This window comes from Candidozyma pseudohaemuli (genome assembly GCF_003013735.1).
Source record: "Candidozyma pseudohaemuli strain B12108 chromosome Unknown scaffold00001, whole genome shotgun sequence".
NCBI classification, from domain to species: Eukaryota; Fungi; Ascomycota; class Pichiomycetes; order Serinales; family Metschnikowiaceae; genus Candidozyma; species Candidozyma pseudohaemuli.
This window is the reverse complement of record NW_020194435.1, coordinates 2,402,278-2,430,049: the sequence shown is the minus strand read 5'-3', so window position 1 is coordinate 2,430,049 and position 27,772 is coordinate 2,402,278. Positions and strand designations below refer to the sequence as shown.

The window sequence follows — 27,772 nt, the reverse complement described above, 5'->3', positions numbered from 1 at the left end:
AGTGGATCCGGTGCCGTATGCGTGTTAGGCTACGATCGATAAGTATCCAACATCACCATGTCTTTTCACACAGTTGCCATAGTGATTGGCACCATGGTGTGTGGGTGTCTTAACTCCCTCCTTACCAAATACCAGGATAATCAATGTGTCAAAAACTGCTCAAATCCCGATGTGAATACCCACCAGAACTTCGAGCAACCAGCTATTCAGACTCTACAGATGTTCATCGGTGAGTTGGGCATTTATATTGTGTACTACCTTGTCTACAAGTCACCCTTTTCACGGAGAGCTGAATATCAACCGTTGACCGGTGAGACACGGCCTACGCTGAAGAGTCAAAGCATGCTTCTTGCTATTCCGTCTGTGTGCGATATGTTGGCCACCACATTTATGAATGTGGGCTTGATCTACACACCCGTCTCAATTTACCAAATGACCAGAGGCGCCATAGTTCTTTTCGTCGCTGTGCTTTCGGTAATTTTCCTCCACAGAAGAATAAGGCCTTTGGAGTGGATTGCATTGGTAATCGTCACCCTCGGTATAGGTATTGTGGGGTATTCAGGTAGTCGAGCAGGTCCAGCAAAAACAAACGCAGAGGAACCAGCGCTCGTCATCTTTGGTATGTCCTTGATTATAGTGGCCGTCTCTCTTCAGGCTGTACAATTTGTTGTTGAGGAAAAGATTCTCGCCAAGTACCACTTCACGCCATTGCGCTTGGTGTATACTGAGGGCTTCTTCGGCGTTACGATTTTGACAACTTCTTTGATTGTTCTTAACTTCATTATTGGACTGATTCAGTCGAAGGATAATTTCGCTGACTCTCCATTCAATTTGCGTGAGTCGTTGACCCAGACCTTCTCGCTGCGTGAGGTCCTCATCTCGTCGTTCCTTATCATGATTTGCATTTCATCGTTCAACTTCTGTGGAGTGTCTCTTACTCAAAAGCTATCTGCCACAGCACGTTCGACGATCGACAGCTGTAGGACGCTTTTGGTTTGGATTACTGCAATGGTATTGGGATGGGAGTCCTTCAGCTCTTTGCAATTGTTTGGCTTTGCCACCCTTTTATTCGGCACCCTTTGTTTCAACGGTGTTCTTCAACCAGAGGATTGGTCTATTGTTCCTGACTTCCTCAAGGACAAGGCACACAAAAATGAACGGCTCATTGATGTTGTGGACGAGCCAGTGGAGAGGATGTGAATAGCTTTCATCGCGAAAGCAAAGTAGCATAGAACCACCCTCGCTTAAATAGACTATAGAGCTATATTCTGAATTAAAATTAATCAGATTAACATGAAAACCCATGTTCTCTTCTTGTTCTTCGGATGCTGTTTTGCAGCCAAGTGCACGTGACCCAATATCGACAAAACGATCTGTCGCTCGCCTACATAATGTTATTGCCACCAAAGTAACTAATCAAAATGGTACGTCAATTGAATAATTCATCCTCAAAATTCGAAACTAATGTCAGTCTTTGAGAGCTGTTCCCGAAAAGACAAACCCTTCCTCGATTTCCACCACTACCTTCGGGGATGCTTCTGAGAACACACCAGCTTTGCAGGATACCTTGAGGGCACAAGAAGGACCATTGAATATTGCCTCCCAGCTTAATAACCGTCATCCATTGGAGTCAAGAATTCAAAATTGGGAGAAAACCCAACATGAAACTAGAATGGAGACTTACAGACGTGTGTTTGGTGCTGGTGAACCAATCCGTAGAACCATGGAGATGGACCTTGTCGAGGCCACCGACTTCAAACCACAGGTGCTTGGTGGCGCCGACACTTTGCATAAAGATATCTTGATGAACAGAGAAAGTACAGTTGATTGGGAAGATATCTACAAGGGTGGCTTTGAGGCTGGCAGAAACGTTCCAGACTTCCACAGTGAGATGGAGAAGAAACTTGGAATCTAAGGGGCCAGCTGAATAATTAGAATTGTCTACGAATGAAAAGGTAACGAGATCAAGTGTTGTAGGCGAGGGGTGGTCAGCGAATTCTTTCAACGATACGGTGAAAACCACGCAGGCAAATATCGGCGTACGAATGATGAATCTTTTTCAACGTAATTTGAGTTATTGAAGGGAAAAAGAAGGCTGACAAACAATCTCTTTTGATAGGATGAAATGGGTTTGAAACACCAAGTCCAGGGTTAGCGCGTACGTAGAGGAAGTTGTACCAAGTCGAGTCATTAGAGTCCAATTCATCGTCTTGTGGCAAAATAAATCCAATTCAGATATTCACCCGAATTCAAACAATAGATCTAGAATGTGTCTCCATTTGATCTCTTCAACACTAAGAAATTTGGAAACATCAGCGCGACACTAAAAAAGTGCCGCATTAAAATTTTCCATACTCCACCTCCCACACATCTACATTTACGTCAACTTTTCTCCAGCAAAAGCCACGTAATTACCACAAATCCCTCAATAAAAGCATTCCATAACACTGCTTCAAACTAAAAGCCCAATGCAAACCGATTCGCATACCAATATGTATGTTTCTCATACTTCAGTTAACGATGAAACCACCTCTTCCCCAGCGAATACTAACGATACAAGGTTCCGCAAGGATCATTCATTCAATGACGCAGCTTCGTCCAATGAAACACCTGCTACTTCGTCCCAGTCCTTCAATATCCCCACCAACAAAGGCTCTAAGAGGTATCCGATCCAAGATGTCTTCAACGTGTGGTATGAGGTTAAAGACCAAGTTCTTAACCAGCCACCAGCATCCAGGCCCCAGGAAAACTACAAGCATTCTGTTCCCAAGGAGATCTACCACCTCAACTTGCAGAAACAAGCGCAAGGCGGTATGCTGATCCAGCCTACAGATACATCTAGCCAGTTGGATCAACTGTATCAGCAGAGCCAATCACTGAACCAGTCTATTCAAGGGTCTGTGCCTTCTTTGGAAGACGAAATGGCCCAAATGAGCGTGGGAAAGAAGCTGGCACCGCCACCCAACCTTGCCCCACCGGAACGGTCAAACTCCACCGATCAAAACTTGGTTCAGCCTGAGAACCTTTTCTGGCTCTATCTTGACCCATCTGGAAATGAGCAAGGTCCTTTCCTGGGCCTTGTAATGCAAGAATGGCTTACGGATGGGTACTTGGATTTCGATTTGCGTATACGTCGTGCTGAAGAGTCCAACTTCTACCCATTGAAGCAATTCTGCGAGGGTGTGAAGAATTATGTCCAACCGTTCAAGGTACCATTGCCGGATTTGACTGGATCCCAGCAGGGTCGTGACTCTCTGCAGATTCCAAATCCTCCTTTAGGCGATACCAATCAACAGTCTGCATTTGCGGCTAGTAACTTGTACTCGTCGCTTTTGCCAAATGGAGGCAATCTGAATCTTGGTGCCGCATCCATGAGAATGAGTAATTCCAACAACTTGTTTGATTTCATGGGCTCTCGTGATTATCCGTTGATGAACCAACCCAATCAGTTCTCCAACAACCAATTTGCCATCGATCCCGTTAGCATGAACTTGGGCCAGAACTTGGGCCAAAACTTGGGTCCCAATCTTGGCCAAAATTTAGGTCAAAACTTGTCAGGCAGTTTTGGCCAGTTGCATATGCCTTCCTTGCTCCAGCAGCAGATTCAGCAGCAGCAGCAGCCTAACTTGTCCAGAAATAACTCAGGTTGGGGATTGGACACGACTGGTGGCTTGATGGGTGGAAACCCTCTGACTCCTGGTGCTGTAAACACGAATCTTGCTGGTTTAGGCAACCTGGGCCCGATGTCGCCTTGGCTTTCTGGCGTACAGTCGGTTTCCAGAGTTAACTCTCCATTTGTTCCATCATCCTCATTGACAGGGTCTGTCTCTGCTGAGGGCTCTGACATCGCCAAGCCTCAGACTGACGATCCCGTTCTTCATGACATCCACAGCTCGATGGTCACTGGCATCTTGAATGACGATGATCATCGCCGTCAACCTGCTGAAGAACCACCTGCTGAACCTGAGCAACCTAGTGAAGCCTCTTATGAGGATCCTACTGCGAAAATGCCTGGAGCTTTTATTCCCGAGCCCGAGGTGGAAGAACCTCAACCTGCATCACCTCAAAGATCTGTTACGGAGGTGCCTACCGAGCCAACTGAAGAAACTGTTCCCGAGCAGCAGCCCGAGCCAGCAAAGGAACCTGTCAAGTCAGAAGTCAAGCAGGAGAAGCCCGCTTTGGCTCCATGGGCCAAGAAGGCTACTTCTTCAACTGAACAAACTAAACCTGCTATGACTTTGAAAGAAATTCAGGCTTTGGAAGCTGCTCGTTTGCGTGAAGAGCAACAAATCAAAGCTGAGAAGAGACAACAGGCAGCTTTGGCAGAGGCTATTGCCATTTCGAAAGAGGAGGCAGCTGCAGCTGCAGCTGAGAAGCCAACTTTCAATTGGGCTAACAATCCTTCGCAACCAGTTGTTGGCAAAAAGTCTTTGGCTGAGATTCAGAGAGAGGAAGCTGAAGCAGCGAAGATTAAACTCGCCGCTAACAAGGCGGCTGCCCCTGCCAAAACTTCTCTTGCTAGCTCTTTGGCTGCCTCTGCACCAAAGGAGGATAACGCTTGGACCACAGTTGTGAGCAAGAAACCTGTTCCAGCAAAGAAGCCTGCTCCAGCACCTGTTTCATACTCTTCAGCTGCTGGTGCCTCGACTAGCTCCATTTCTCCTCAGATGTTGCGTGCTGCTTCTTCTACCAGTACCAACACTCTGACCATCAATGGAAATGCTGTCAGAGAGGACTTCCTCGTGTGGGCGCGTTCAGCCATGACCAACTTGTACCCTTCTGTTTCCAAGAATGACTTGCTTGAGATTTTCACCACCTTGCCAATGCATCCTGATTCCAGCCAATTGATTTCTGAGACGATTTACAGCTCTTCCGCTACCATGGATGGTCGTAGATTTGCCCAGGAATTCATGAAGAGAAGACAGGCTGTCGAGAAACAGGTTGGCGCTGGAAGCAGTGAGAATTGGTCCGCTGCTATTGTTACAAGTGCCGATAAGATTCCTACCGTTGACGATGAAGGATGGAGCACTAGCAAGACTAAGAAGAAGGGAAAGAAGAATTAGATTAGGTATGTACAAGTCGAATAACCAAGCGAATCTCCTTTATGGCCCGTAATTGATACTTTTAACTACCTGAGCAACGCAACTCAAATTCTCTTCAGGAATCATCACCACACCTGACCGTGCCATTGATAAATAACTCATCTCTATGCTGGCCTCGCACGAGCTGAGGATACGACTTGCAAGACCTGCAACAATACCCGTCAAGTCAAGAGGAAGGGCTCGTAAGTCGATGTCGATGGGAAGAATGATATCTTGTGCAGAGCCAATGATTGATTTGAAGTCAAAGCCCATGGCAGCACGCTTGCGAGCTGAGCCCGGTAGGATGAGCGAAAGTTCATTAAGTGAAGTTCTTGTCATCACAAAGTAGTCTGGTAGAAACCCTGATCCAATGCACATGGCCGCTTTCTCGATTGCATCCTTCACTTTACCAGGTCGGGCACCCGTTAGTAGAAGCTTCTTACTTTTGCTGATTTTGGGGTGTATACCGTTTTCTTGAAATAGCAGAAGAGTTTTCTCTTCAAGCTCCAGAGTGCTGGTAGTTTGGTCTTCACTATCGCTGGTGTTCTCTGCTTCAGTTTTAACAAAATAGCTGTTCGAGACATCGGAGAACTCAAAAGACTTGCTTGTGAGAATTCTTATCACCTCATCCTTGTGGTTATGCGGTATCAAGACAATATCTGTGAAATGACTTGATAAGAAAAATAGAGGGATGCCATTTTGTGAAAGAGGTCGGGTCAACTCCAAAATTCGTGAAGAGTTATTGGACTCGCCATCACTATCCACTTGAAGATCGATGAATTGTCTGTCAGCGGACACCACATCATCATAGCTCAATTTCTGGCACACCATCAACAGTTCACGGAAAGTTTCCTGAAATACTGTGGAGGAGCAAATGACGGTACACTCGTTAGGCGTCAAAGCGAAATGGAAGAAGATGGTTTCTTCGTCTTCATCGTCCGAGGATTCGACCTCATTCTCGACAGGAGGAGGGGCAATATGTGCGTGCTTACTGCTGTTATCCACCCCGTTATCAGACTTTTGACGAGCCAAATTCTCTTGGGAGGCAACAATATCGCTTATTGCTGAATTGGAAGAATCATCACTTAACTCGGATTGAGACAAATTATCATCAGAGTCGAGTTCAGATTCACTTTCATGTTCAAGGCCAGGAGAGTTTTTCAGGGACTCCTGCTTTAACAACTTGAGTATTGGGGCCGTAAATAGCCAAACCTTATCTCTAGGGATCGATAGAATCGATAATTTGGTTCGGCTTAGGTGGACTTGGTTGCTCATGAAAAAAAGTTGAAGATGTGACGTGATGAGATCAAAATACTTTATTTGAGTCAGGGCCTCATTGTTTAAGTAGATCTGAGCAGGACATGAATCATCCCCCCCTCTACGTAACTTTCTGATGCGCGCGGATATGCAGCGCCTATGATTCATACTCTATTCCGCACGATATTGATCAAATCTGGTCCAAATGTTGCCTCTCATAAAAAGTTTCCCAGAGCTCAATTGCTTCTTTCTGCGATTCAATGGAACTTTCGATGTAGATTTCAACGCTATTTCTGAAGTCGTCAACCCGTTCCATCTCAAAATTGTCCATTTCCTCCTTAATTGTCTCACTGATAGCATTGAAGCTCTTCTCGAACTGTGCTGTCTTTTGCTTCAAATTGTCGACCTCGAATTTCAATATGTTGTACTTTTCTGACTTAGCTTTGTGGCTGGCCTTGTTCAATGCCTCCTCCTTCTTGAGCAAGTCCTGCTGAAATGTATAATACTGGTTATACGTCTTCGTCCTCGTCTCGAATATGTACTTGACGGAACCAATTACCCGTAGGTACTCCTCAATTGTGAAACCAAGTGTAAGTTGGTCTTGCAAATTGACCCTGTCGAGATTATCTTTAAGTTTCATGTGGATTTCTGCAAAGGCTTTGAGTAAAAGTGAGGTGCCTTTCAGAATTTCAAGATCAGCTAGCTCATCGATGATAGTAGCAATTTCCTCAGTCACGGCCACAATTTCGATTCGTTGACCAGCAATGAGCTCGAGTGATCTGTGGAATGTTTTGAGGTTATGTTCCAAATCTTCAACATATCCTTTTTTCCGTGAAAAGTAGGGGTCTGGCTCGGGAAGCTTTGTTGGTATGGAGAAAAGCGAGCTCATAAAGCCTCCTGTTCCGGAACCGGTCACTACCGATGTGCTCAGCATTCCGTCATTCTCGGGTTCTCCAGAATCGTCAAGAGCAACACCACCTGTGCGTTCTCTTTCTTTAGAGTCTCTCGCAAAATCTTGCGAGGTCAAAAAGATGATGAAGCTGGGGTCACTGACGAAGGCCTCGATTTTGCTGATTTTTTGAAGCATTTTCTCAAGCGATAATCGCCTATTCTCTATGAAGTTTTCATTAAAGCGCCCAATGTAAGTCTTTTTGGATGGTGGAGGTGGTATTATCCTTCCAGGATGACTTATTTGAAGTTGTTTGTAAACCCAGCAAAAGTCACGATAACGCCTTGAGACGGTGAAGCGATTGGGAGATTGCTCGGGAAGCAGAACCTTTAGGTTTCTGGTCTCAATAGAATACACGATATGTGCATTGGTGATGTCACCAACCTTAATTGGGTTACCAACAGAAATTTCTGTACCTGAAGAGGATGATCTGCGGTTGTGCTTAGATTCACCAGTTTTACTGGGCGACTGAGTCAACTCAGCTTCTTTATCCTCGGTAGAATCAGGCTTGATATCGTACAAAGGAGCATTGCTCTCCTTCACAAGCTCGCTTGCTTTATTTGTGGGGCTTGCTGAACTCTCGTTCTCGTCGGACTCTGGCTTACTGGCTATCGCACTTAAGGGGTCCGATACACCAGTCTCTTCCTTCAATTGCTTCACCACAGTAGCCGACGGGTATTTCCTAGAACGATGTGCACGGAACAGTGAGCCTTTTAGCTGCAGAGATTTCTTTGGCGATTGAAGGTGGTCCGAAGGTTGTTCAGTGGCATTGCTTTGGGTGAGTAACCTCCCTTTATCGCTAAATAAGGGATCCGACGAGGTTACTTTCGATCGATTAGAAAGGGAGGACTCCATGTCGTCGAATGCGGAGCCCTCTGTGAGCTCTGACATCAAGGCGGACTTCTGTTCCTTTAGTTCCTCCTTTCTCATTTCATGAATCTGGTCCAATTCTGCCTGATGTTGTTGTTGTGATCCAAGCCCAAAAGGTGACGCTTGGTATGTATTGCTGTGAGTACTATCACTTTGAGCTTCTTCGTCCTCCTCATCCTCCTCTTCGTCTTCCTGCTCTTCATTGTCATTCTCATTATCGGGGTCGTCAAGACCGAGGTCAGCGAATTGATTGCCTAGATGGGAGGGGAATGTCGAAGTTGAGGAGAACTTGGTAGATGGCAGTAGCACATCATCCCAGTGTGAGGCGGTCAAATCTTCATCCATGATCGCTGTGACTATAGTGTGTACTATCTATCTCACAGTTGAATCGGAGGCTAGGTGGCTGTCTAGTTATGTGCAGTACATGGTCAATTTATACAAAATTATGATCTCTAAATTGTTCAATTCGATATATATATTTCATATCTATGGGGCGGTGTATCCACCGTCCACCAAAATGTCCGTACCCGAGGTGTAGGTGGAGGCATCGGATGCAAGGTACAAGTAGGCACCCACCAACTCGCGAGGCTGGCCTTGTCTGCCCAATGGAATGATTTTGTTCCAAGTTGCAGAAATCTCTGGGTCCATGCTTCCGGTAATGTCAGTAGCAATGTAGCCGGGAGAGACAGAATTGACTCTCGCAAATGGAGCCCACTCAATCGCAAGCGACTTGGCAAGCATTATGGTAGCAGCCTTGGCAGCGTTGTAAGGGGCCTGAAGCTGGGGAACATTGACAACATGGCCAGACATTGATGCGGTGATAATGAAGGATCCCTTGCCCTTCTTCTTGAAAATCTGACCGGCGGGTCTGGCGCAGTAGTACACAGCGTTCAAGTCCAAATCGATCATCTTCTTCCACGCATCAACGCCCTCCGTGTCAATGCAAGGACCATCGGACCATGCCACGCCAGCGTTGGCAACAAAGACATCAAGTCCGCCAAAGTCCTTCTCGATCTGGTAGACGACCCTTTCCACATCGGTGTGGTCCGAGATGTTGCACTTGTAAGCCTTAACCTTCACTCCATAAGTCTCGGCCAAGTGCTTCGCCTTGTCTTCAATTGGGTGGGAGTTGTACCAGAGGGCAACGTCAGCACCAGCCTGAGCGAATGCCTCAGCCACTGCCCAACCAATTCCTCCGGAGGAACCGGTGACCGAGGCGACCTTTCCTTTCAAAGAGAACAAGTCAAGAGCACTAGCAGCAACCTGAGGGGCCTGGGTGGGCAATTCGCCGAGGGCTTCGTTTATAATTGAGGTGACCATTGTGAAATATAAGTTTTCAGTAGTTCGCAGTGAGGCTACGCGGATCCTTTTATATAAAGTTGGCAAGGTTGCTAACATCTTACCTTGCAAGGACAAAGCGTCTGTGTGTGGGGTTGTGTGCAGGCATTATGTTCTGATTCCAATCTAGCCACGGAAGGACTGGTTCGCCAGATCAGAATAGCGGACTGGCCATGACACATAAATTGGTAATGTTCATTACAGTGTTGTGTAGTGAAGGTGGCTTGAGGTAATTGATAGAGATTGCCCCGTCATTCTCGAAACAATGCCATTTGCAGGAGCTGCAGGTCTCTCACTATTGCGGTTCGGACTTTTCCTGGCTTAGGCATAATTTTTAGTAATATGTTTCTAAGTTCTCCATCATTCAGAGTATGCGGGCCTATTTTTTGTCAGCTCTACAGCAATGATCATGCAACAGGATTTAGATTAAGCCTTATATAGATCTTGGTAACTAGGTGACAAAGATCGACCTTACCAAATACCACCGCCCTGACCGAAACCCATAGAGTTGAACAGGCCAGGTATTGAATTCAGTAGCTGAAACCCGTTGGTCTTGAGACCACCATTTCCATCATGCTGTCTTTGCGGAGCGCCATTGACAGATTTCATAGGCTGCGGCTGTTGCGGCACGTTCGGCATGTTTTGCTGTAAAGGCTGATTCTGGAATGGACCCTGAGTTGCGGTTGAAAACCCAAACTGTAGGTTGTTATTGAGCAGTGGCTGCATACCGGGCTGGGCCATCGGTCCCGGCATCTGAGGAAGTGGACCATTGGCTGGATTTTGTATCACTTTAATATGCGTAGCGTTGCCCCGGTCATCATGGATGAGGTCAAAGTGGTATCTGCCAGGCACATTTAATGTCTTGAGAAACTCAGACATCCCCATCGATGAATTCCCCAAGAGTCCTCTCACCACTTGAAACATGTTCATGACAGGAGCCAGGTCAAATGAGAGCTGATTGTTGGCCAGCATGAGGGTAAATGCGTCGAAAGCTGCTTTTTGTACAGCTTCAACGTCGACCATAGGTGTCTGCTCCGAGAGCGAAAAACGGTTTCCGCCTACTGGAAGCATTCCGTTGTTAATCTGCTGCAGTGAGGCATTGTTATTCCAAATTCCATGTTGTGTCTCTGAACTGGACGTGTTCCAGATAGAGTTGTTCCTCGATGCACCATTTGACCACAAAAAGTTATTCGTTTGTTGGATGCTAGGCCTGGTATTGCTGCCAACAGATGCATTCAGAAATACATCAACCGACGGTGGTTGATGCAACTGGTCCAAGACAGCATTCGAATTGAATGGACTGAACTGTGAGGTGCTCTGGTTGGCACCAATTCCTTGAGTCGACTGATGATTTGAGAACGATTGTGTTCCGTTGCGCCAATCCATTCCTCTGAACCCATCAAGCAGTGAGTTGAATTCCGGATTTTTGTTGGGTGAGAAATACTGAGGAGCCTGCTCCGGTAAGCCGAACTGATTGACTTCCGCTGAGTTGATGTGTGGTGTTGAAGCTGATGTTGATGAGAGTGATTGTGGCTTGGCACGATAAAGTTGTTCCAATAGATGATTCTTCGGCGGCGAGGTGGTTGGAATGTCAGCCTGCAATTCGTCAAGAGGCATCAAAGGGTTTGCGGAGTCAAGAGACAAACTATTGGCTCTTTCGAGGAGGTCTTGTTGTTGTCTGCTCAAGAACTCTTCTGTCTCATTGAAGTTGTCTTGACCCATGATGGATTGAGGTAAAGGCAATGTTGACAGCTGAGTGTCATTGGCCTCCTTCGTTGACTGAGCCGCCTCTCTTGGATCAGAGCTTGACAGATTAATAGGAGTCTCCTCAAGAGTAGTCAGCTCTGCTCTCTTCGTCTCCGAATTCTTAAGTTTCTCCTTGCGTTTCTGTTCCTCGCGCCGTTGTTGATCAAGCCTCTGCTCCTCTAACTTCTGCTGCTGAAGTCGCTGCTCCTCACGTTCTTTCTTCTCCCTCTCACGCTCAAGTTCTTGCTGTTTCCTCTTCTCAGCTGCTTGTTGCTGTTCAAGCTCTTTCTTTTGCAAGGCTTCTATGCGCTTCCTCTTTTCCTCCTCTTTCTTCAACCTAGCCTCTGCTTTCTTTTTCAACTGCTCTGCCCGAATAGCCTCCTGCTTTCTCTCTGCTTCTTCCTTTCTTGCAAGCTCTTCCGCCTCTTTGCGCTTCTTTTCCTCTTCTTTTGCCAACTGCTGTAAACGCTTCTTCTCCTTTTGCTTTTCCTTCGCTTTCAACTTCTTCGCTTCTCGCTCTTTTTTGGCATTTTCCTCTGCCTCAAGCTCAGCGATAAACTTCTGCGTACGATCTTCAGAAAGTTTACGTTCGTAGGCTTCCATGAACCTCTCACGAATCATGTTGACGGCTTGAATCATAACAAAACCTCGAATTTCCTGAGAGCGCCCGCGCTGGGCTTCCTCATCGTCAAACTCACCATCGTCATAATCTTGATTACTATCGTCATCGTTTAACTCGTCATCATGATCATAATCGTCGTGGTCGCACTCGTGGTCGCATTCATGGTCACACTCATGATTATGCGTGCACTCATGGTCACAAACATAGTCGTGGTCGTGTTCGTGACGGTGATGGTGTGCAACATCTTGCTCATTGTAGTACTCCTCCTCGTTGATACCAGCATTATCGAAGGTTTGTTCGGTATCTTGAGGGGCAAAAGAAAGATCTGCATCACCATGTTCGGTGACATTGAGCGGGGATTGTAGCACTTGTTCATGAGCTGGATCAGATTCGCCCTCCTGAATCTGTTGTATCTTAGATTCAACAAGGTTCATGCGAGCATTTCTGGCATCCGTTAGTGATTCTAGCATATCCACAAATGACTTGCCATCGTTCTTCATGATCAAATCGGCAAAATTGGAGAGGAATTGCAGTACATCGTTGAACTGATCGTTGGATTCTTTGTAAAGACGACTGCAGCATCTTATGAACTCCACTGCTTTCGCAAGCCCATTTGCATCATCTTTCTTGATGTTGGCAAAAATCTCAGTGAGATTCTTAGCAGACTCGTCGATTGCAGCTTCCGGTTTTATGTTTCTCTGTAGAAGCTCATACTTCACAAGTTCTTGAATCGTGTTCGGGTTAATGAGCTCCAGGACCTTCTTGGCTTTTCCGAGAATATCTAGCATTTCTTGCGGCTCGAGATTCATTAGTAGTTTCTCATCTGGATCCTGAGAGTCAATTTCTTCCTCTCTCTCTTCAATGATATGATCATTCGCTTCATTCGATGACACTGCTTGCGTAAACGGGTGATCTTCGGTAAGGATTGGCTCCTCCATATGTGTTTGAGCCGAGGAGGCAATGTGCTCGTTATTTGCGTGGCTTGCCGCAGCTTCGATGGTATATTGGTGTTCATATGAGGGATTTGGGTGGAAAGGAGGTTCGGGGAAGCTGCGTGGAAACTCTGCACGGGCATTCATACAACTCTCAAGGTAGTTGGCTATCACATCAAGATGCTGGTTGTATGCTATAGCTAGCTCATCCTCTATGTAGCGGCTATTCCGCCCACAGTAGGCACAAGTGCAATGCTCACCTCCTTGGTTGTGGTGGTGCTCGCCAGTTCCGTATTGATTAAGCGGCAATCCCTTATTCGGATGATTTCGTTTGAGGTTTCGTAGGTTCTCCATGAGATGCTCTTTGTCGACACGGAGTATGTCTCTCTTCTCATCATCGGACAAGTTTGCCCAAAACGCTCGTTCTTCATCGTTGTGGAAATGGAATAAGGAGAAATCTAGCAGCTCTCTGCCATGCTGTTCGGAGTATTCGGGCACTGCTGATTCGCCAGTCGGAGGATATTCGTCGTCGAGGCTCTCCACAATCAAGTCTCCTGAAGGTCCCACCTTGATAACTCTTGAAGTAGGATAGTCAGCCTCTGGATCGTGAATTCGAGCATCATCGATGGAGAACATTGGATCTTCTGTGGAATGCTGTTCCTCTGTTTGAGCATCATCATTTGCTGCCTTTGACTTCTTCTTCTTCTTTTTCTTCTTCTTTTTAGCAGCTCCACTGGATGTGGCCGTATCTTCTTTTAGTTGACTGTGACTGTTGGGCTCATGCGAATAGTCGAACCGAACATCGGTACCGTACTTGTATTGTGTGGCATCCGTCATGATGACGTTTCGGTGTAGTTCTTGCACGTATGAGTTGATCAAATTTGTTAGGCACTTCTCGCGAAGCCCGCCACTACTTAAAGATGACTACGGGTTAATTGAGTGACTAGAAAGCTCTAAATTCTATAAGGTCATCAAAGTTTGATTTATTGAAAATTATTTCGAAATAAGTGTTTTTTAATAGATTCTGGGTTGTATAAGTCGTTTTTGCAGACCGTCGGAATCCCCAGATACCTTGTCTCAGGCCGGTAGCTTTTCGCACCCAAGCATTAAGCCTGTCTCATCCCCTCTCAGGATTCATTTTTCTTGTCAAGCCTTTCCCGGAGCTTTTTGTTTTCCTCCACAAGATTGCCGACTATGCTAGATAGATGATCAAGCTTCTCGTATAATGCGTATTGCTCCCACTTTATGCCTTTCTCGTTGGCTTTCTCAACCGGCGGAATCACTTGTTCAATGTCTTTCAGTAAGGACGGGAAGTCTGCAGCAAATTCAGGATCCTTGCTTTCTGCAATACGTTGCTCTCTGAGCTCGACATTCACTTCATCATCTCTGTTTTCGATTCCGCTGTCTCCCATCACCAACAAGTCTACATCGAATCCGTCTGTCATGTCCCACTCGGTGTCGATTTCATTAGCGTCATCGGGAAGACCCTTGAAGCGATTGTACTGGACTCTTCGAGCATTACCAAGCTCATCGATAGTGATGTACAAGAGCATAGGTGAATAGACAACCGTCATCACCACTCTGTTGATGTACTTGTATGTGCGCTTGGACACCACGTAGTAAAGCGGGAAAATAATCCACTCGATCAAGTTAAACGGTGGGACATACAAGTCTGTGTCTGGGGCACGAATGTAACGTAAAGTTTTCTGAGCCACCAAGGCAAAATACTCGTCTGTGGCATTTTCCACAATTGCAGCGTAAGCTGTGGAATACAATGCAACTAAAATGTTCATCAATATGACTTGAAGAACAAATGAGTAAATGTAGTATAATACCAGCGCATATGGTGGGACGAGATTCTCGACATCATTGAAGCCAGAGGCACCAATAACAGCATTCACCAATGAAGTCAAAATATGTTTAGTGGCCTCACTTTTTCCATCTGATGCATCAAGACCCAAAAAGCCTTCTAAGAAGCCCAAAATCACCACACCAAGCAAAACGAAGAATAGAATAGATTCTTTCATCATCGTCTTGATGACAACGATCATGGCACCCACAAACTGCTGGGCATCCAAGTATAGAAGAAGGCGGGACCACATCAAAGGTGAGGCACAAGACAATACACGGAAACTGATCTCATCGTATCTTTCTCTGTAAAGACCGCTATGTCTGAGAGATGCGAAACGAAACCCAATGGCAACGACTATGATCGAATACATGACGTCGTTGAACACATTCCAGAAACCCAAGTAGTTCCAGCCCACATGGTAGAGTTTTGTAAGCTCGTCAATGATCGAGCCCAAGGTAAATGCGTAGAAGAACCCTTCAAACACGTCAACGTCAGTTGTCACGATTTGGTGGGTATTCAAGATGATTGTGTAGAAGATCAAGTACAACACACTAAACGCAATCTCAATCTTGTTCTGATACGCGGGAGTTTTGATTCTATCGGGATCAAAGTGAGTCCTGATTGACTGAGACGCAACACCTTTGTAAAGCACATAGGAATGAGGGTCGGTAGACGATTGCATGATCCAACCTCTCCATAACCACTTCATACATCGTTGATAGCCTGAGCAGCCAATGACTATAGTCAGATGCATATCCACAGCCAATTCTAGAGCACTGACAGAGTCGCAATCTTGACCTCCAATCTTCATCAGATAACGGTGACAAAGCATTCCCAAAAACAAGTACTCGTCATCCTTCGTTTCTTCGATGATATCAACCGCCAACGATTGTGCAGCAACCGCCCTCAATGAGTATAGTTCATTGTCCGAAAGTCGATATTCAGCTTGTTGCCAGTACCACCCAGTGACCTTCAACAAGGCAAAAACAAGAGCTGCCCGGTATTTATACGAAGTTGTACCAGCAGCACCATTGCCTTTGCCTCCAGCACAACGGTAAATAAGCCGAATCACCTTGGGGTTAAGCACAGCCAGGTGAGGATTCACAATCTCCTTCTCATCAAAGATAGTCGGGATCACTCTATCAATAACTGCCTTTATGTTTAATGCAATTCGATAGGTTTGTCTGGAGTCGGCACACCGGCCATTTCCAATACTAGTACCAGTTGGAAACAACGGATCCTCCTCGATAGACATAGTTAGTTTTGTTGATAACAGAACTCACATTCTCCGCAACCTTCTCGCGGGCGGGCAGACAGGCATGCATGGAAACATTTCCAATTGAATGATCTGTTGATCGGTTGAGCTTGATATGATCTGGATCTCGCCGATTGTGTTAATCTTTTGGTTCAATGAATAGACATCGTGGTCTGTCAATTATTATGTAACTTTTGGCTATCAATAGCTCGCCTACATAGATATGCAATTATTGTGCCGCGCGTCTCGGGAAGGATATGGGCGCAGGGGAATTAGAGTTGACGGCTGCTATTTTTGGAAACCACTTCCACAGAAAAGGAATTTGGAATTTTAGTAGAAAGTTTAGTAGTGCGCTCGTCCTTGCGTGTCTCTGTTCTTTAAATCATTTGGTTAGCCTTTTTGCGGCAATTATAGTTTTTTCCATCTCTTCTGGATCTCTTGATCGTAGGCCAATGCTGTCGTGGTCCCTACTACCAAGTCAAACATACCACTCAAACCAAAGAGCTCTTGATCTTCAAACACCGTGAGCCAGCCGAGTTTGAAGTGATGGTCAGGGTCATCATCTTTGGGGAATTGCTCACCGTAAAGCCCGTCTCCACATTTGAAATATGCTTTTTGTTCCGCAAAGGGATCTACTTGAGCCAGCTGCGGGCTGATTCCACTCTCTTCATCCATCTTGGATAGTCTATTAATAGATTGGATGGCACGTTTTCTGATCTTCGACTCGCAAGGTCGAAACAACGCAGTCACCGGTGGGAACCTCTCGTCTTGCATTCTCCGGCTTTTGGTTTGGAAATTGCGGTGGAAGTAGATATTCTGCTTACCAACATACTTGGGAACCTCGGATCTCTTTGATAACGACCACTTCTGCTTGACTCTAGGAATTGCACCCAAATCCCACCTCAGGTTATCTATGGTCCGGACCTCGTAGTTTTTCATCTGAAATGGTGGATGAATTGGATAGTAATGCGGGTCAATTCTCTTTGGATTAATGGTGCCCTCGTGGACCCCCGTGTTCTCATTCAGCGGTACAATTTCTCCACCTAGAATTCTTCTCGTCTTCCTGACTTTGTATTTGAATGATCCATCCGGTAGTTTCTTGAATCGCATTATCAGCGTTCCGGATTCGAACTCCTCGAAGTTAATGGTGAACCCGTCCTGGTCCTTCTCCACACTCATGAAGTACCCTGGAAGGCTGCGGCACTGCAAGTGCCTCATGAGGGGATTTGTGCTCAAATACATGTCATCACCGAAACATTGAATATGAAATTTCCAAAAGCCTTGGTCCTCTGTCCCATTCTCTCTAATTTGAGGTTGCAGAATCAGTTGCCTCTCTGGCAATGGAGGTCGTCTTCTACTGGGAGCTCGGCGAGGTAGTGGCGGAGGTGCTTCCTCTAGTAGCCGCGAACCATCTTGGGGATGATTATTCTGTTGGGATTGAAGTTGAGCCTCTTCATAGGAAGGTAGGTCTGGATCCACAAAGGAAGACATGTAGTAAGTACTGTTTGGTCAGAGTTGGCGCTTGACAGGAAGGATCATCTCTGCAAGGCAAGAGGCTGTACAATGCAACCATCACGTGAAGAACGTTGCATTTTACCAACGGCCACAACGGTATTCTAATAATGGAAAGAGAGGCTGTTGATGATGGCCGTGGAATGAGAATATCGGTATTAGAATACGAAGGTAGGTCTGGTGTTAAGCCATGGCGGCTTTGATTCATTTCCCTTGGGGCATCTTATCGCCGAGCTTGCGGGCTAGCTGACATAATAATTTATTTTTTCTTTATTAGTTTTAGACGAACAGCAAAGGGGGCTACAGCTTTTCTAATTCGCTACTCTTGGTTCCTTTGAAGATCTCGTGTGGTGTCTCTACTTATATTTCCCTAGCCATACAACGCAACCACATCTAGGAAGAGTCAAGTGTAGGTTTTTTGGTGCATGTCTCCATACTTTAATACATAGGACAGGCTAGTTACTTGTTTGCTTCTTCTCTCTGTGTTTTTCATATTTCTTTTAATATTATTTTATTTAACTAGCAGTAGTATGTCCCTGACAACTGCCTGTAATTCACACTTTACACATCAAGATGCAGAATGGCTGCAAAATCACATAATTCTAATGCCAGCTATAAAGATCATTTTATTGTCCCGGAAAAATCATTAACAAAACAATGCCATTTTACAGAAAAAGTGACACATTCGTTACCCCTGGCGCTAAATTGCTGGTACCTGTATTGCTCGATTGTGGCCCACTCGTGTCTCACAATCTGATTCCATACGTGAGCAGCGCGCCTTGAAAATGTCGACTTTCAAACAACACTTCTTGTTGCTCATCCGTTTATCAAATCAAAGTTATGAGTGAGGAAGTCACACCTGCTCCACTCGTATGTTACGTGCTTTCAGGCCTGTTGCTGCAAATTAGATTGAAACGAATACGGCAGCCCTACTACAGACCTCTGACGCTCGATGCGTTGATAGTCTCCCAATTTAACAAATACTAACCATAAGATTGGGTTCTCCCCGTCGATAGAGAACAACAGAAAGAAGTACTTTGCTCCAGATACTAAGCCAAAGATCGATCTCGATGACACAGTCAAGAAATTCAAGTACTTGTTAGGCTTGACCAACTTGTTTCAGCACTTCATCGATTCGAAGGCAAGAAAGGACCCTGTCTTTGCACAAGTGTTGCACAAGATGGGTGAAACTCAACCCAAGAGTAACGCTGGTGCCAACAGAAGAAGAAAGACAGAAAAGGAAGAGGACGCAGAATTGTTAGATGACGAGCAAGACACACCTACGATAACCGAATTTACCGAAAGTCCTAGTTACGTGCACGGCCAGCTTCGTCCTTATCAGATTCAGGGGTTGAATTGGTTAGTGTCCCTTTACGAAAACAATCTTTCAGGAATCTTGGCGGACGAAATGGGATTGGGTAAGACCTTGCAAACTATTTCTTTCCTCGGCTACTTGCGCTACATGCGTGGTATCAATGGCCCTCACTTGGTGGTAGCTCCTAAGTCTACACTTGATAACTGGGCCAGAGAGTTTGCCAAGTGGACCCCAGAGGTGAATGTGTTCGTCCTACAAGGTGACAAAGAGGAGAGACTGGAGTTGATCCAGAATCGTTTACTACTGTGCGACTTTGACGTTGTGATTGGCTCATACGAAATTGTTATCCGTGAAAAGGCTTCCTTTAGAAAATTTGATTGGGAGTACATTGTGATTGATGAGGCTCATAGAATCAAAAATGAGGAGTCCTTGCTTTCGCAAATCATTCGTCTTTTCCACTCCAAGAATAGGCTTTTGATCACAGGAACTCCATTGCAAAATAACTTGCACGAATTGTGGGCCTTGCTCAATTTCATCTTGCCTGATGTGTTTGGTGATTCTGATGCCTTCGATCAGTGGTTCAGCGCCACTGAAGATACCTCCCAGCAACAAGACGATAACGTTGTTGCTCAATTACACAAAGTTCTCAAACCATTTTTGTTACGTCGTATCAAGTCCGATGTCGAGAAATCTCTTTTGCCAAAGCAAGAGCTCAATGTATATGTCAAGATGACAGATATGCAGAGAAAATGGTACCAGAAACTTCTTGAAAAGGATATTGATGCCGTTAATGGTGCAAATGGAAAGAAGGAGTCCAAGACGAGATTGCTTAATATTGTCATGCAACTTAGAAAATGTTGCAACCACCCATACTTGTTTGAGGGCGCAGAGCCAGGTCCCCCCTACACAACTGATGAGCATTTGGTTTACAACGCCCAAAAGATGTTAATTTTGGACAAACTTTTGAAAAAATTCCAAAAGGAAGGGTCCAGAGTGTTGATTTTCTCTCAAATGTCGAGAATGCTAGATATCCTCGAAGATTACTGCTTGTTCCGCTCCTTTGAGTATTGCAGAATCGACGGCCAAACTGACCATGCTGACCGTGTGGATGCAATTGACGAGTACAACAAGCCAGGATCTTCTAAGTTCGTATTTTTGTTGACCACAAGGGCCGGTGGCTTGGGTATTAACTTGACCACTGCTGATATCGTTGTCTTGTTTGATAGTGATTGGAACCCACAAGCTGACTTGCAGGCTATGGATAGAGCTCATAGAATTGGTCAAACAAAGCAAGTCAAAGTTTTCAGGTTCGTCACGGAGAATGCAATTGAGGAGAAGGTTCTTGAGAGAGCAGCACAAAAGTTGAGATTGGATCAATTGGTCATTCAGCAAGGTAGAAACAGTGGTGGTGCTCAACAAAGCGGTAAAGCTGCTTCGAAGGATCAATTGTTGGATATGATTCAGCATGGTGCCGCTGAAATTTTCAAGGCCAAAGATTCCGACGACCCAAGCAATGCTGATGTTGACATTGACGCATTACTCGCGGACTCTGAAAAGAAAACCCAAGAACTCAATAAGAAATATGCGAAATTGGACTTGAACGCCTTGCAGAACTTTTCGAATGATGAATCTGTCTACGAATGGAATGGTGAGAACTTCAAGAAAAAAGAGCCAACCGCCATAACGAACATTGGCCACGCTTGGATTAACCCAGGAAAAAGAGAGCGTAAAGAGAATTATTCGATTGACATGTACTACAAGGATGTGTTGAAATCTGGAAGCAGATCTACCCCAAGAACGGGGCCCAAACCACCCAAGCAACTCAACATATATGACCATCAATTCTTCCCACCAAAGCTCATGGAGCTTTACGACATGGAGAGAAACTACTACAAGAAGCAAACTGGATACAAAGCTGCACTTAAAAAAGGTTCAGCGAAAGACTTGGAGAAGCGTGAGTTGGAACAGAAGCTAGAACAGGAAGAAATTGAAAATTCTCGTCCTTTGACTGAAGAAGAAAAGGAACTCAAGGAGGAACTTTTGACTCAAGGCTTCACCAACTGGAATCGTAAAGACTTTATCCACTTCATTGCTGTCTCGACAAAACATGGTCGTAATGCTATATCAATGATCGCTGCTGAGTTTGATGATAAATCGATAGACGAAATCAGAGAATATGCTCGCAAGTTTTGGCTGAGCTACAAAGAAATTGATGGATTCGAGAAGTACATCAATCAAATTGAGCTTGGTGAAGAGAAGGTTGTACGGGTGAAGTTACAGAAAGAGAGTATTCGCCGCAAGGTTTCTAGCTACAAGTACCCTCTTCAAGAGCTTGTCTTGAAATACCCACCGGCGGCTACCAACAAGAGGACTTTCACCGACGAAGAAGACAGGTTCTTAATCGTCCAGATGTACAGATTTGGCCTTGACAGGCCTGATCTTTACGAGAGAATCCGCGATGTCATAAGGATGAGCCCCCTTTTCCGTTTTGACTTTTTCCTCCTATCTAGATCTACCGCTGAGATTTCAAGAAGATGCAGCACATTGATACAATGCGTTTTCAAGGAGATTCACCCTAACGAGGCCAAGGCATCTGCACCAAAGACAGGCGCTGCCTCCAACGGTACAAAAAGGAAAGAAGCAGACACGAAGGGTACAAACAACAAAAAGCGCAAGAAGTAAATGGTTCACTACTTGCAAGAGTTTATGGAGATGCTCTTTATATTATTAAATAGATATACAAGGAAGTTAACTGTTCTTAAGTAATGATACAATGACAGGTTCAATCTGGAGAGGGCTGACAGCCGAAACGAACCTATGCCTGACGACGCCGTCTCTATCAATCAAGAATTTTTCGAAATTCCATCGTATGCCTCTGAAGCCAAGCGATCCAGCCATTTTCAGCTTCAAGTATGTATAAACAGGGTTAGTGTCGTCACCGTTGACGATCGTCTTCTTCATTACAGGGAAGGTGCATTTAAACTGTTCCCTAATGAAGGTTTCAAGGTTTTGCGTGGAGTCAGGCTCTTGACCACCGAACTGGTTGCACGGGAAAGCGATGATTTCTAATCCTTGATCTCCATACTTTTTATATAGTTTCTCCATGTCATCGTATTGTGGAGAGAAGCCACAGAGAGACGCGACGTTAACGATCAACACCACTTTTCCTTTTAGAGAAGCAAAGTCAAAAGCTCGCAGCTGACCGTCTAGTGTCGTCAATTCATAGAAATCTGACATTGTTGATGTGGTGGTGGATTAAAAAGTCATCAAAGAAGTTTCGAGCCGGTCGGACTTCCCAGATGCCTAACCCTACCAGTTTGCACCCGTACATTTGGTCACCCTGTAGCTTATGTGGCCTGTAGTAGTATGAAATCAATTAATTACTCAAGAGATTTCGCCCACGAAGTACAGAATCCGCAATTATAGTAGGCGAGAAGCCCAAAACGCACTTTTTACGGATAGTGTCGAAAACTCCGAAATCTGATCTGCCCCACCATGGGGAAATACAATTCCTACGGGGAGTATACTGCACACAACCGCGGCTGCTGCTCCCGGTTTTAACCGCTCCGGGACGTATCAATCACACGATTTTATTGTTCAGGGAGGGACGGGTCCGCTGCGAGTAAAAGGCAACATAAGGCTGGCAGGCAGGCACATTTATTTTTTTCTTTCCTCACTCCCCCATATTTCACAATAAAGCTACTTTACGCTTAACACCGAACCCTAAGCGTTTAAAATTTACCAGGCTTACACAGATCCCATCGGTGTTAGATAAGACCAGTTCCACTTATCCTTGTTTACGACCTCCTAGCTCCTTTTTGTCCTCGGACTTTGGCCCTCATCTTCATAAACTCCTTCGACTCCACATGTTAAATTGAGCCACCATGTCTTTTAAAGTAAATTGGAATACGCTAGAAACGGATTCGTTACGTTCCTGGACAACAGAATTGCTTACTGACGCCCTTAATTCAGGCAGAAGACCGAACATTTTAGCATCCGACATCCAAATCAAAGACCTCAATTTTGGCAAAGTTGCCCCCGACTTCGAGATATTGGAAATTGGTGAACTCGACAAGGATAGGTTCAGAGGTATTTTCAAGATAAATTATTCGGGTGACTTTCATCTCACGTTACATACGAAGGTTCAGGCAAACCCACTCAAGATCTACGGGGATAACTCACAAGAAAAAGAGGTTTCACCTTCTCAGTCATTCATAACTCCAGACTTTTTGTTATCAGTTGAGCCATTCAATCTTCCGCTCGATCTCAAATTGAGCGATATTAAGATCTCGGGTATCGGAATCATTGTGTTTTCCAAAAGCAAGGGTCTCACCTTGGTGTTCCGCAATGATCCTTTGGACTCCATAAAAGTTAGCTCCACTTTCGACACTGTTCAAGTTTTGGCTAACTTTTTGCAGAAACAAATTGAGACACAAATTAGAGATTTGTTTAGAGAGACTCTTCCCACTCTTCTTCACAAACTCAGTTTGAAGTATGTCTCGGCCCTTACGCCCAACGAAGTCATGAACAACTTGAAAGATCACTTGAACTCATCGCATTATGCTAACAGTTTGGACCTCTCTGAGTCGCAAACTATCTCTCCAACTAACTTGAGGAGGCTCGCCACCCTATATTGTTCGAGAGAAACTCTTGACCTTAAGGTGCCCAAATTCAAGCGTGTTGTACAAAGGAATAGTTTGGAAAAGTTCAACAAACACCTTTATCCAAACTTGGTCAATTCGTTGTACTCTAAGTTGGATATTGCCACTCCATCAACAACCTCCAGCAACAACAGCGTCCCAGTGGAGCTCTTCTTACAGAAGGACTACTCCAATGTGGAGAGTATTGTGAAGGAGATTTCAAGCATTCAAGGGAAAACCTTCAAATCTGTTAACAACAACGATAAAGCATCACCAAAGAGAAGAACTATCAAGATGGGTCACAAGTTGAAGAAGACGAAGCCAACTAAGGAGGCTGCACCAACTCGCACAGATCAAGATAGTGCGGCATTGGCCAGAGCTACAAGCATGGCGAGAAACAACACTGAATACTGTGATTCATCTTCTGACACTTTTGTTGAGGAAGATTCCACCGTGGAACATCCAAAGCCATTGCAACACGACAAGCGTCCTCCTTTGGTCACATCCTACGGCCACCTTGCTCACTCAAATCTCAGCGGTTGCCCATCGCCTTTAAGTTCGAACTCATCCTTTATTGGAGGAGTCGGTATTGGCAATTTCACCATCGCGAACGCACCCCCTATTTCAGCATCACCAGTCAGCATTAGAGAACGAGAGAAAGAGGCAAAAACTCAGCAGCTTAAGGTTAAAAAGTCCCTCAACCACATCGACATCGGCCGGATCAATGAGAAACTCATGAGTCTTAACGAGCCAAAGGCTAGCGCAAAAGGCACCATGAAGACCGATGAGATGGAGGCACCTCCCCCACCTTATCACCACATTACGCTGAGCATTTAATGATTATGAGAACACGGAATCACGTACATAGCTATGAATATTTATTAACGTCAACGGATTGCTACAATCCCTTGATTTGCGCCAACCGCGAATGCAGACAGTAATTTGGCCATTTTGGGCACAGATAAAAATAGGCGCGAGTGTTTGGTTCACTCTTTTTTAACGTGCGCAGCAGGTCCATAAAACCCTTTTAGAACACCTACGAAGCGTTCATCACCTTCGCTTATTGCATTACATTTATATAAATCAAAGCCTTTTCAGCTTCCCAGCAGCTTGAATCAAACAAGACTTCCGCTAGCTCCAACACATCATCGCATTTTGTTGCATCACACTCGTCAAATCAAAAAGAACGCCAAATCATGACTTTCGGCAAGTTTGATGTTCTTTGCAACAATACGATGCTTCCGCTATGTTCAGTGGTAGGATCGCTTAATGGCACATCCATTTTTGACAAAGGGATAGTTCCAGAGTGTTACCCCCGCCCTGTTGAGTTAGCCAACACCATGATCTTCAACTTGGGTGCTGCGTTTATCCACTTTGGTGCCCTTTTGGTGGTACTCATCATCATTTTCAACGTGAGAAACAAGTACACAGCTATCGGAAGATCAGAACTTCTCCATTTCTTCTACCTTTACCTAGCGCTCACGATAAGCTCCCTTGTCGTGGACTGTGGAGTTACCCCACCAGGATCAGGCAGTTATCCATGGTTCGTGGCGCTTCAACTAGGTTTGGTTAGCGCTTTGTGTATCTCCTTGCTTTACAACGGATTTGTGTGCTTCCAGTTCTGGGAGGACGGCCTGGCCAGATCCATGTGGATCTTGCGGCTCCTAAGCGTTGCGTGGTTTGTCATAAACTTCGTGATTGCGATGGCAACGTTTAATTCATGGGGTTCGGCTTTGGATGATCGGTCAACAACAGCACTCTTTGTTGTTTCATATGTGATCAACGCTATTATCTTGGCTGTCTACGTTGTATCACAACTCATACTCGTGTTCTTTGCGCTTGACTCGTGGTGGCATTTAGGAGCAATTGTGCTCTTCTGCTTTTTCTTTGTCGCCGGCCAGGTCCTCATGTATGTTTTCAACAACCAGATCTGCCAGGGCACGAAGCATTACGTTGATGGCGTGTTCTTTGCAACGGCATGCAACTTGTTCTCAGTTATGATGATCTATAAGTTTTGGGATATGATCACGTTAGATGATCTTGAATTCTCTGTCGCTAATGTGGAGCAGGGTGTTACAGCATTCGGAGAGCAAGAAAAGAGATACAGTACGCTCTTCTGAGGTACAAATTGATATAGTGCATAAGCTCTTAATGGGCAATTCAAGTTTGGTTCCTGGATTGAATGAATCAGAATCTCAAGTTGGAATTAGATTGTGGACCTGTAGTTACATAACCCTCTCGGGTACCTGCCAAAGAAACCCGAGGAGTAGGAAAAAAAAAAAAAACCTTCAAGAACCTTTTGATGATGCTCTTTGCTTTACTTCAACTGCTGAGCCAATTTTTTTCCAGTTAACCCCGGATCTATTTTTATTCTTTGTTTGTGTAAATATACCGTATCTTTGGTCCGAACACAGCACGCCTCTACAATGCCACCAAATCTCGCGAACCGCGCCAAGTGGTGATCAACTTTTTACCTCCAACAATACTGATCTGTTTTTAAGCAATCATGAGCAATCAAGATTCAAATGAGCAATCGGAGGGTGCTAGGCTCCTAGAACTGGAGACCATCAAGACGTTCATGAACACTGATGGGGCTCTTGAGGTGCTCTTGGCTCGTCTCAAACGCTCCATTGGCACTGGCGACGAGATCGCAAAATACGTCAAGAGGAAGGCCCAGATCGAGGATGACCACTACAACCAGCTTAAAAAGTACGCTGGTAACGTGCGTGGCTCTTTGAAGAACACCAAGAACAAGAATGATCTGTTCTCCAATAAGTTGGACCAAATTATTGAGTTTGACGAGCGCCTCTATTCAGTAGGCTCCTCCTACGTCAAGGCCTTGAATACCATGCATGATGAGATCGTGTCATTGGTGAACACTGTGAGTCGAACGCGGAAGAACATCAAGGATGAGGCGAAGAGGAAGGAGAAGGAATGCGCTGATTCCATCCTGATGGCGGAGAAGGCGAAGCAGAAATACTACCATTGTTGTGATGACCTAGAGCGCTTGAAGATGTCTGATCCCAACAAGAAGTCTTTCCTCAAGAGTAAACCAGAGGAGGAGGAGTTGCAAAGGAAAGTGGACTTGGCTGATCAAGATTACAAGACCAAAGTTTCTGCGTGCAAGAAATTGAAGGACGAGATGTTGATGATTTACAGACCAACCAACACGAAGAAGTTAAAGAACTTGATCTTGGAGATGGATATTGCCTTGAATGTGCAATTGCAAAAGTTTGCTACCTGGAGTGAGACTCTTATCATGAACTCAGGTGTGTTGATCAGCCCCTTACAAGCCGATAAACAGTCCATGAAGGCAATTGCAGCAAGCATTGATAATGAGCTCGACTTGTACAACTACATCTCGAAGAACTCCAACAATCCCACGAACAAGCTGTTGACGCCCGTGGAGTATACACCTCACCCATCGTTTGCAAAGCACACCAAACCAGCGAAACCATTTTTCAATAATACCAGCAGCTCGAACAATCTCAATGCTAACAATGGCAATAATGCTCCCAGCAAGTCGGCCAGCAGTGGAAATTTGGCACCCACACAATCCCTGCAATCTCAGAACCAGAGAAATAGCAGCCTGAACTCGAACTTGGGCCCCGACTATTCAAAGACACCTGCCACACCCGCTGAAAGTACCGCAAGTACATTCACATACAGCTCATTAGATCCCAGTACTCATCAGAGCGACTTGACTGGTCCTAAATCTTTGAGCCAAGTGAATCAGTATGCCCAACCTACATTTGGTGTTTCTATCGAAGAAGTGATACAGTATGCTGGTATTGACAACGTGCCTCTTGTCGTCAAACGTTGTATTGATGTCATTGAAAGTTATGGTCTAGACATCGAAGGTATTTACCGTACTAGTGGCAACAAAACAACAGTACAACAACTCAAAGAGTCAATCGATTCAAACTTCGCCAACTACTTGTTGATTGGAAACAACATCGATCCAAGCAATGTGTTGGATGCGGACATCTACTGTACCGCTTCGCTTATGAAAATCTACTTCGCCTCCTTGCCAGAGCCCCTCTTGACTTCTGCCTGTTACCAGTCATTCATTGAGACCGTCAAGTCAACAGACGAAACCTTCATCGCCAAGAAATTGCACCATTTGGTTTACAACTTGCCTGACGGTGCATACTTCACCTTGAGGGCTTTAATCTTCCACTTGAACAAGGTTGCTGCCCACCAGCATAACAACCGTATGACAGCCAAGTCTTTGGCTATTATTTGGGGGCCCGCTCTCCTTAACGACAACTCGATGTCGCCTCAAGACTTGAGTCATAAGACAAAGGTGGTGGAAGAGTTAATGTTGATTGCTAATGAAATTTTCGATGCTGATGAATGATTTATGTTATGACCAAGTGAATCACTCGCTTTGATCTCAGGAT

At 45.1% G+C, this 27,772-nt stretch overlaps 13 protein-coding genes across 13 annotated transcripts; 6 read left to right on the top strand and 7 right to left on the bottom strand.

The window, feature by feature from the left end:
* Positions 1-57: 57 nt before the first annotated feature.
* C7M61_001101 (uncharacterized protein) lies at positions 58-1,915 on the top strand (the record flags this gene model as incomplete). Its single annotated transcript, XM_024856519.1, has 2 exons — positions 58-1,185; positions 1,472-1,915. 2 exons carry the CDS (start codon positions 58-60, stop codon positions 1,913-1,915), a joined length of 1,572 nt encoding a protein of 523 aa, XP_024716118.1.
* Positions 1,916-2,492: 577 nt separating this feature from the next.
* Positions 2,493-5,063, top strand: C7M61_001100 (uncharacterized protein; the record flags this gene model as incomplete). Its single annotated transcript, XM_024856518.1, has 1 exon — positions 2,493-5,063. The coding sequence occupies one exon, from the start codon at positions 2,493-2,495 to the stop codon at positions 5,061-5,063; it is 2,571 nt and encodes an 856-aa protein (XP_024716117.1).
* Positions 5,064-5,102: 39 nt separating this feature from the next.
* On the bottom strand, positions 5,103-6,356 carry C7M61_001099 (uncharacterized protein; the record flags this gene model as incomplete). The annotated part of the gene is made up of 1 exon (XM_024856517.1): positions 5,103-6,356. The coding sequence occupies one exon, from the start codon at positions 6,354-6,356 to the stop codon at positions 5,103-5,105; it is 1,254 nt and encodes a 417-aa protein (XP_024716116.1).
* A 172-nt stretch (positions 6,357-6,528) lies between these two features.
* Positions 6,529-8,502, bottom strand: C7M61_001098 (sorting nexin 1; the record flags this gene model as incomplete). The annotated part of the gene is made up of 1 exon (XM_024856516.1): positions 6,529-8,502. The coding sequence occupies one exon, from the start codon at positions 8,500-8,502 to the stop codon at positions 6,529-6,531; it is 1,974 nt and encodes a 657-aa protein (XP_024716115.1).
* A 141-nt stretch (positions 8,503-8,643) lies between these two features.
* C7M61_001097 (SDR family oxidoreductase) lies at positions 8,644-9,477 on the bottom strand (the record flags this gene model as incomplete). The annotated part of the gene is made up of 1 exon (XM_024856515.1): positions 8,644-9,477. One exon carries the CDS (start codon positions 9,475-9,477, stop codon positions 8,644-8,646), a length of 834 nt encoding a protein of 277 aa, XP_024716114.1.
* A 489-nt stretch (positions 9,478-9,966) lies between these two features.
* C7M61_001096 (uncharacterized protein) lies at positions 9,967-13,632 on the bottom strand (the record flags this gene model as incomplete). Its single annotated transcript, XM_024856514.1, has 1 exon — positions 9,967-13,632. One exon carries the CDS (start codon positions 13,630-13,632, stop codon positions 9,967-9,969), a length of 3,666 nt encoding a protein of 1,221 aa, XP_024716113.1.
* Positions 13,633-13,922: 290 nt separating this feature from the next.
* On the bottom strand, positions 13,923-15,902 carry YVC1 (Yvc1p; the record flags this gene model as incomplete). Its single annotated transcript, XM_024856513.1, has 1 exon — positions 13,923-15,902. The coding sequence occupies one exon, from the start codon at positions 15,900-15,902 to the stop codon at positions 13,923-13,925; it is 1,980 nt and encodes a 659-aa protein (XP_024716112.1).
* A 408-nt stretch (positions 15,903-16,310) lies between these two features.
* On the bottom strand, positions 16,311-17,081 carry C7M61_001094 (uncharacterized protein; the record flags this gene model as incomplete). The annotated part of the gene is made up of 1 exon (XM_024856512.1): positions 16,311-17,081. The coding sequence occupies one exon, from the start codon at positions 17,079-17,081 to the stop codon at positions 16,311-16,313; it is 771 nt and encodes a 256-aa protein (XP_024716111.1).
* Positions 17,082-18,254: 1,173 nt separating this feature from the next.
* Positions 18,255-21,411, top strand: C7M61_001093 (chromatin-remodeling ATPase; the record flags this gene model as incomplete). The annotated part of the gene is made up of 2 exons (XM_024856511.1): positions 18,255-18,284; positions 18,409-21,411. The coding sequence occupies 2 exons, from the start codon at positions 18,255-18,257 to the stop codon at positions 21,409-21,411; spliced, it is 3,033 nt and encodes a 1,010-aa protein (XP_024716110.1).
* Positions 21,412-21,477: 66 nt separating this feature from the next.
* On the bottom strand, positions 21,478-21,966 carry C7M61_001092 (glutathione peroxidase; the record flags this gene model as incomplete). Its single annotated transcript, XM_024856510.1, has 1 exon — positions 21,478-21,966. One exon carries the CDS (start codon positions 21,964-21,966, stop codon positions 21,478-21,480), a length of 489 nt encoding a protein of 162 aa, XP_024716109.1.
* Positions 21,967-22,613: 647 nt separating this feature from the next.
* On the top strand, positions 22,614-24,206 carry MDM34 (ERMES complex subunit; the record flags this gene model as incomplete). The annotated part of the gene is made up of 1 exon (XM_024856509.1): positions 22,614-24,206. One exon carries the CDS (start codon positions 22,614-22,616, stop codon positions 24,204-24,206), a length of 1,593 nt encoding a protein of 530 aa, XP_024716108.1.
* Positions 24,207-24,565: 359 nt separating this feature from the next.
* CHS7 (Chs7p) lies at positions 24,566-25,489 on the top strand (the record flags this gene model as incomplete). The annotated part of the gene is made up of 1 exon (XM_024856508.1): positions 24,566-25,489. The coding sequence occupies one exon, from the start codon at positions 24,566-24,568 to the stop codon at positions 25,487-25,489; it is 924 nt and encodes a 307-aa protein (XP_024716107.1).
* A 386-nt stretch (positions 25,490-25,875) lies between these two features.
* RGD1 (Rgd1p) lies at positions 25,876-27,729 on the top strand (the record flags this gene model as incomplete). Its single annotated transcript, XM_024856507.1, has 1 exon — positions 25,876-27,729. The coding sequence occupies one exon, from the start codon at positions 25,876-25,878 to the stop codon at positions 27,727-27,729; it is 1,854 nt and encodes a 617-aa protein (XP_024716106.1).
* Positions 27,730-27,772: the final 43 nt, after the last annotated feature.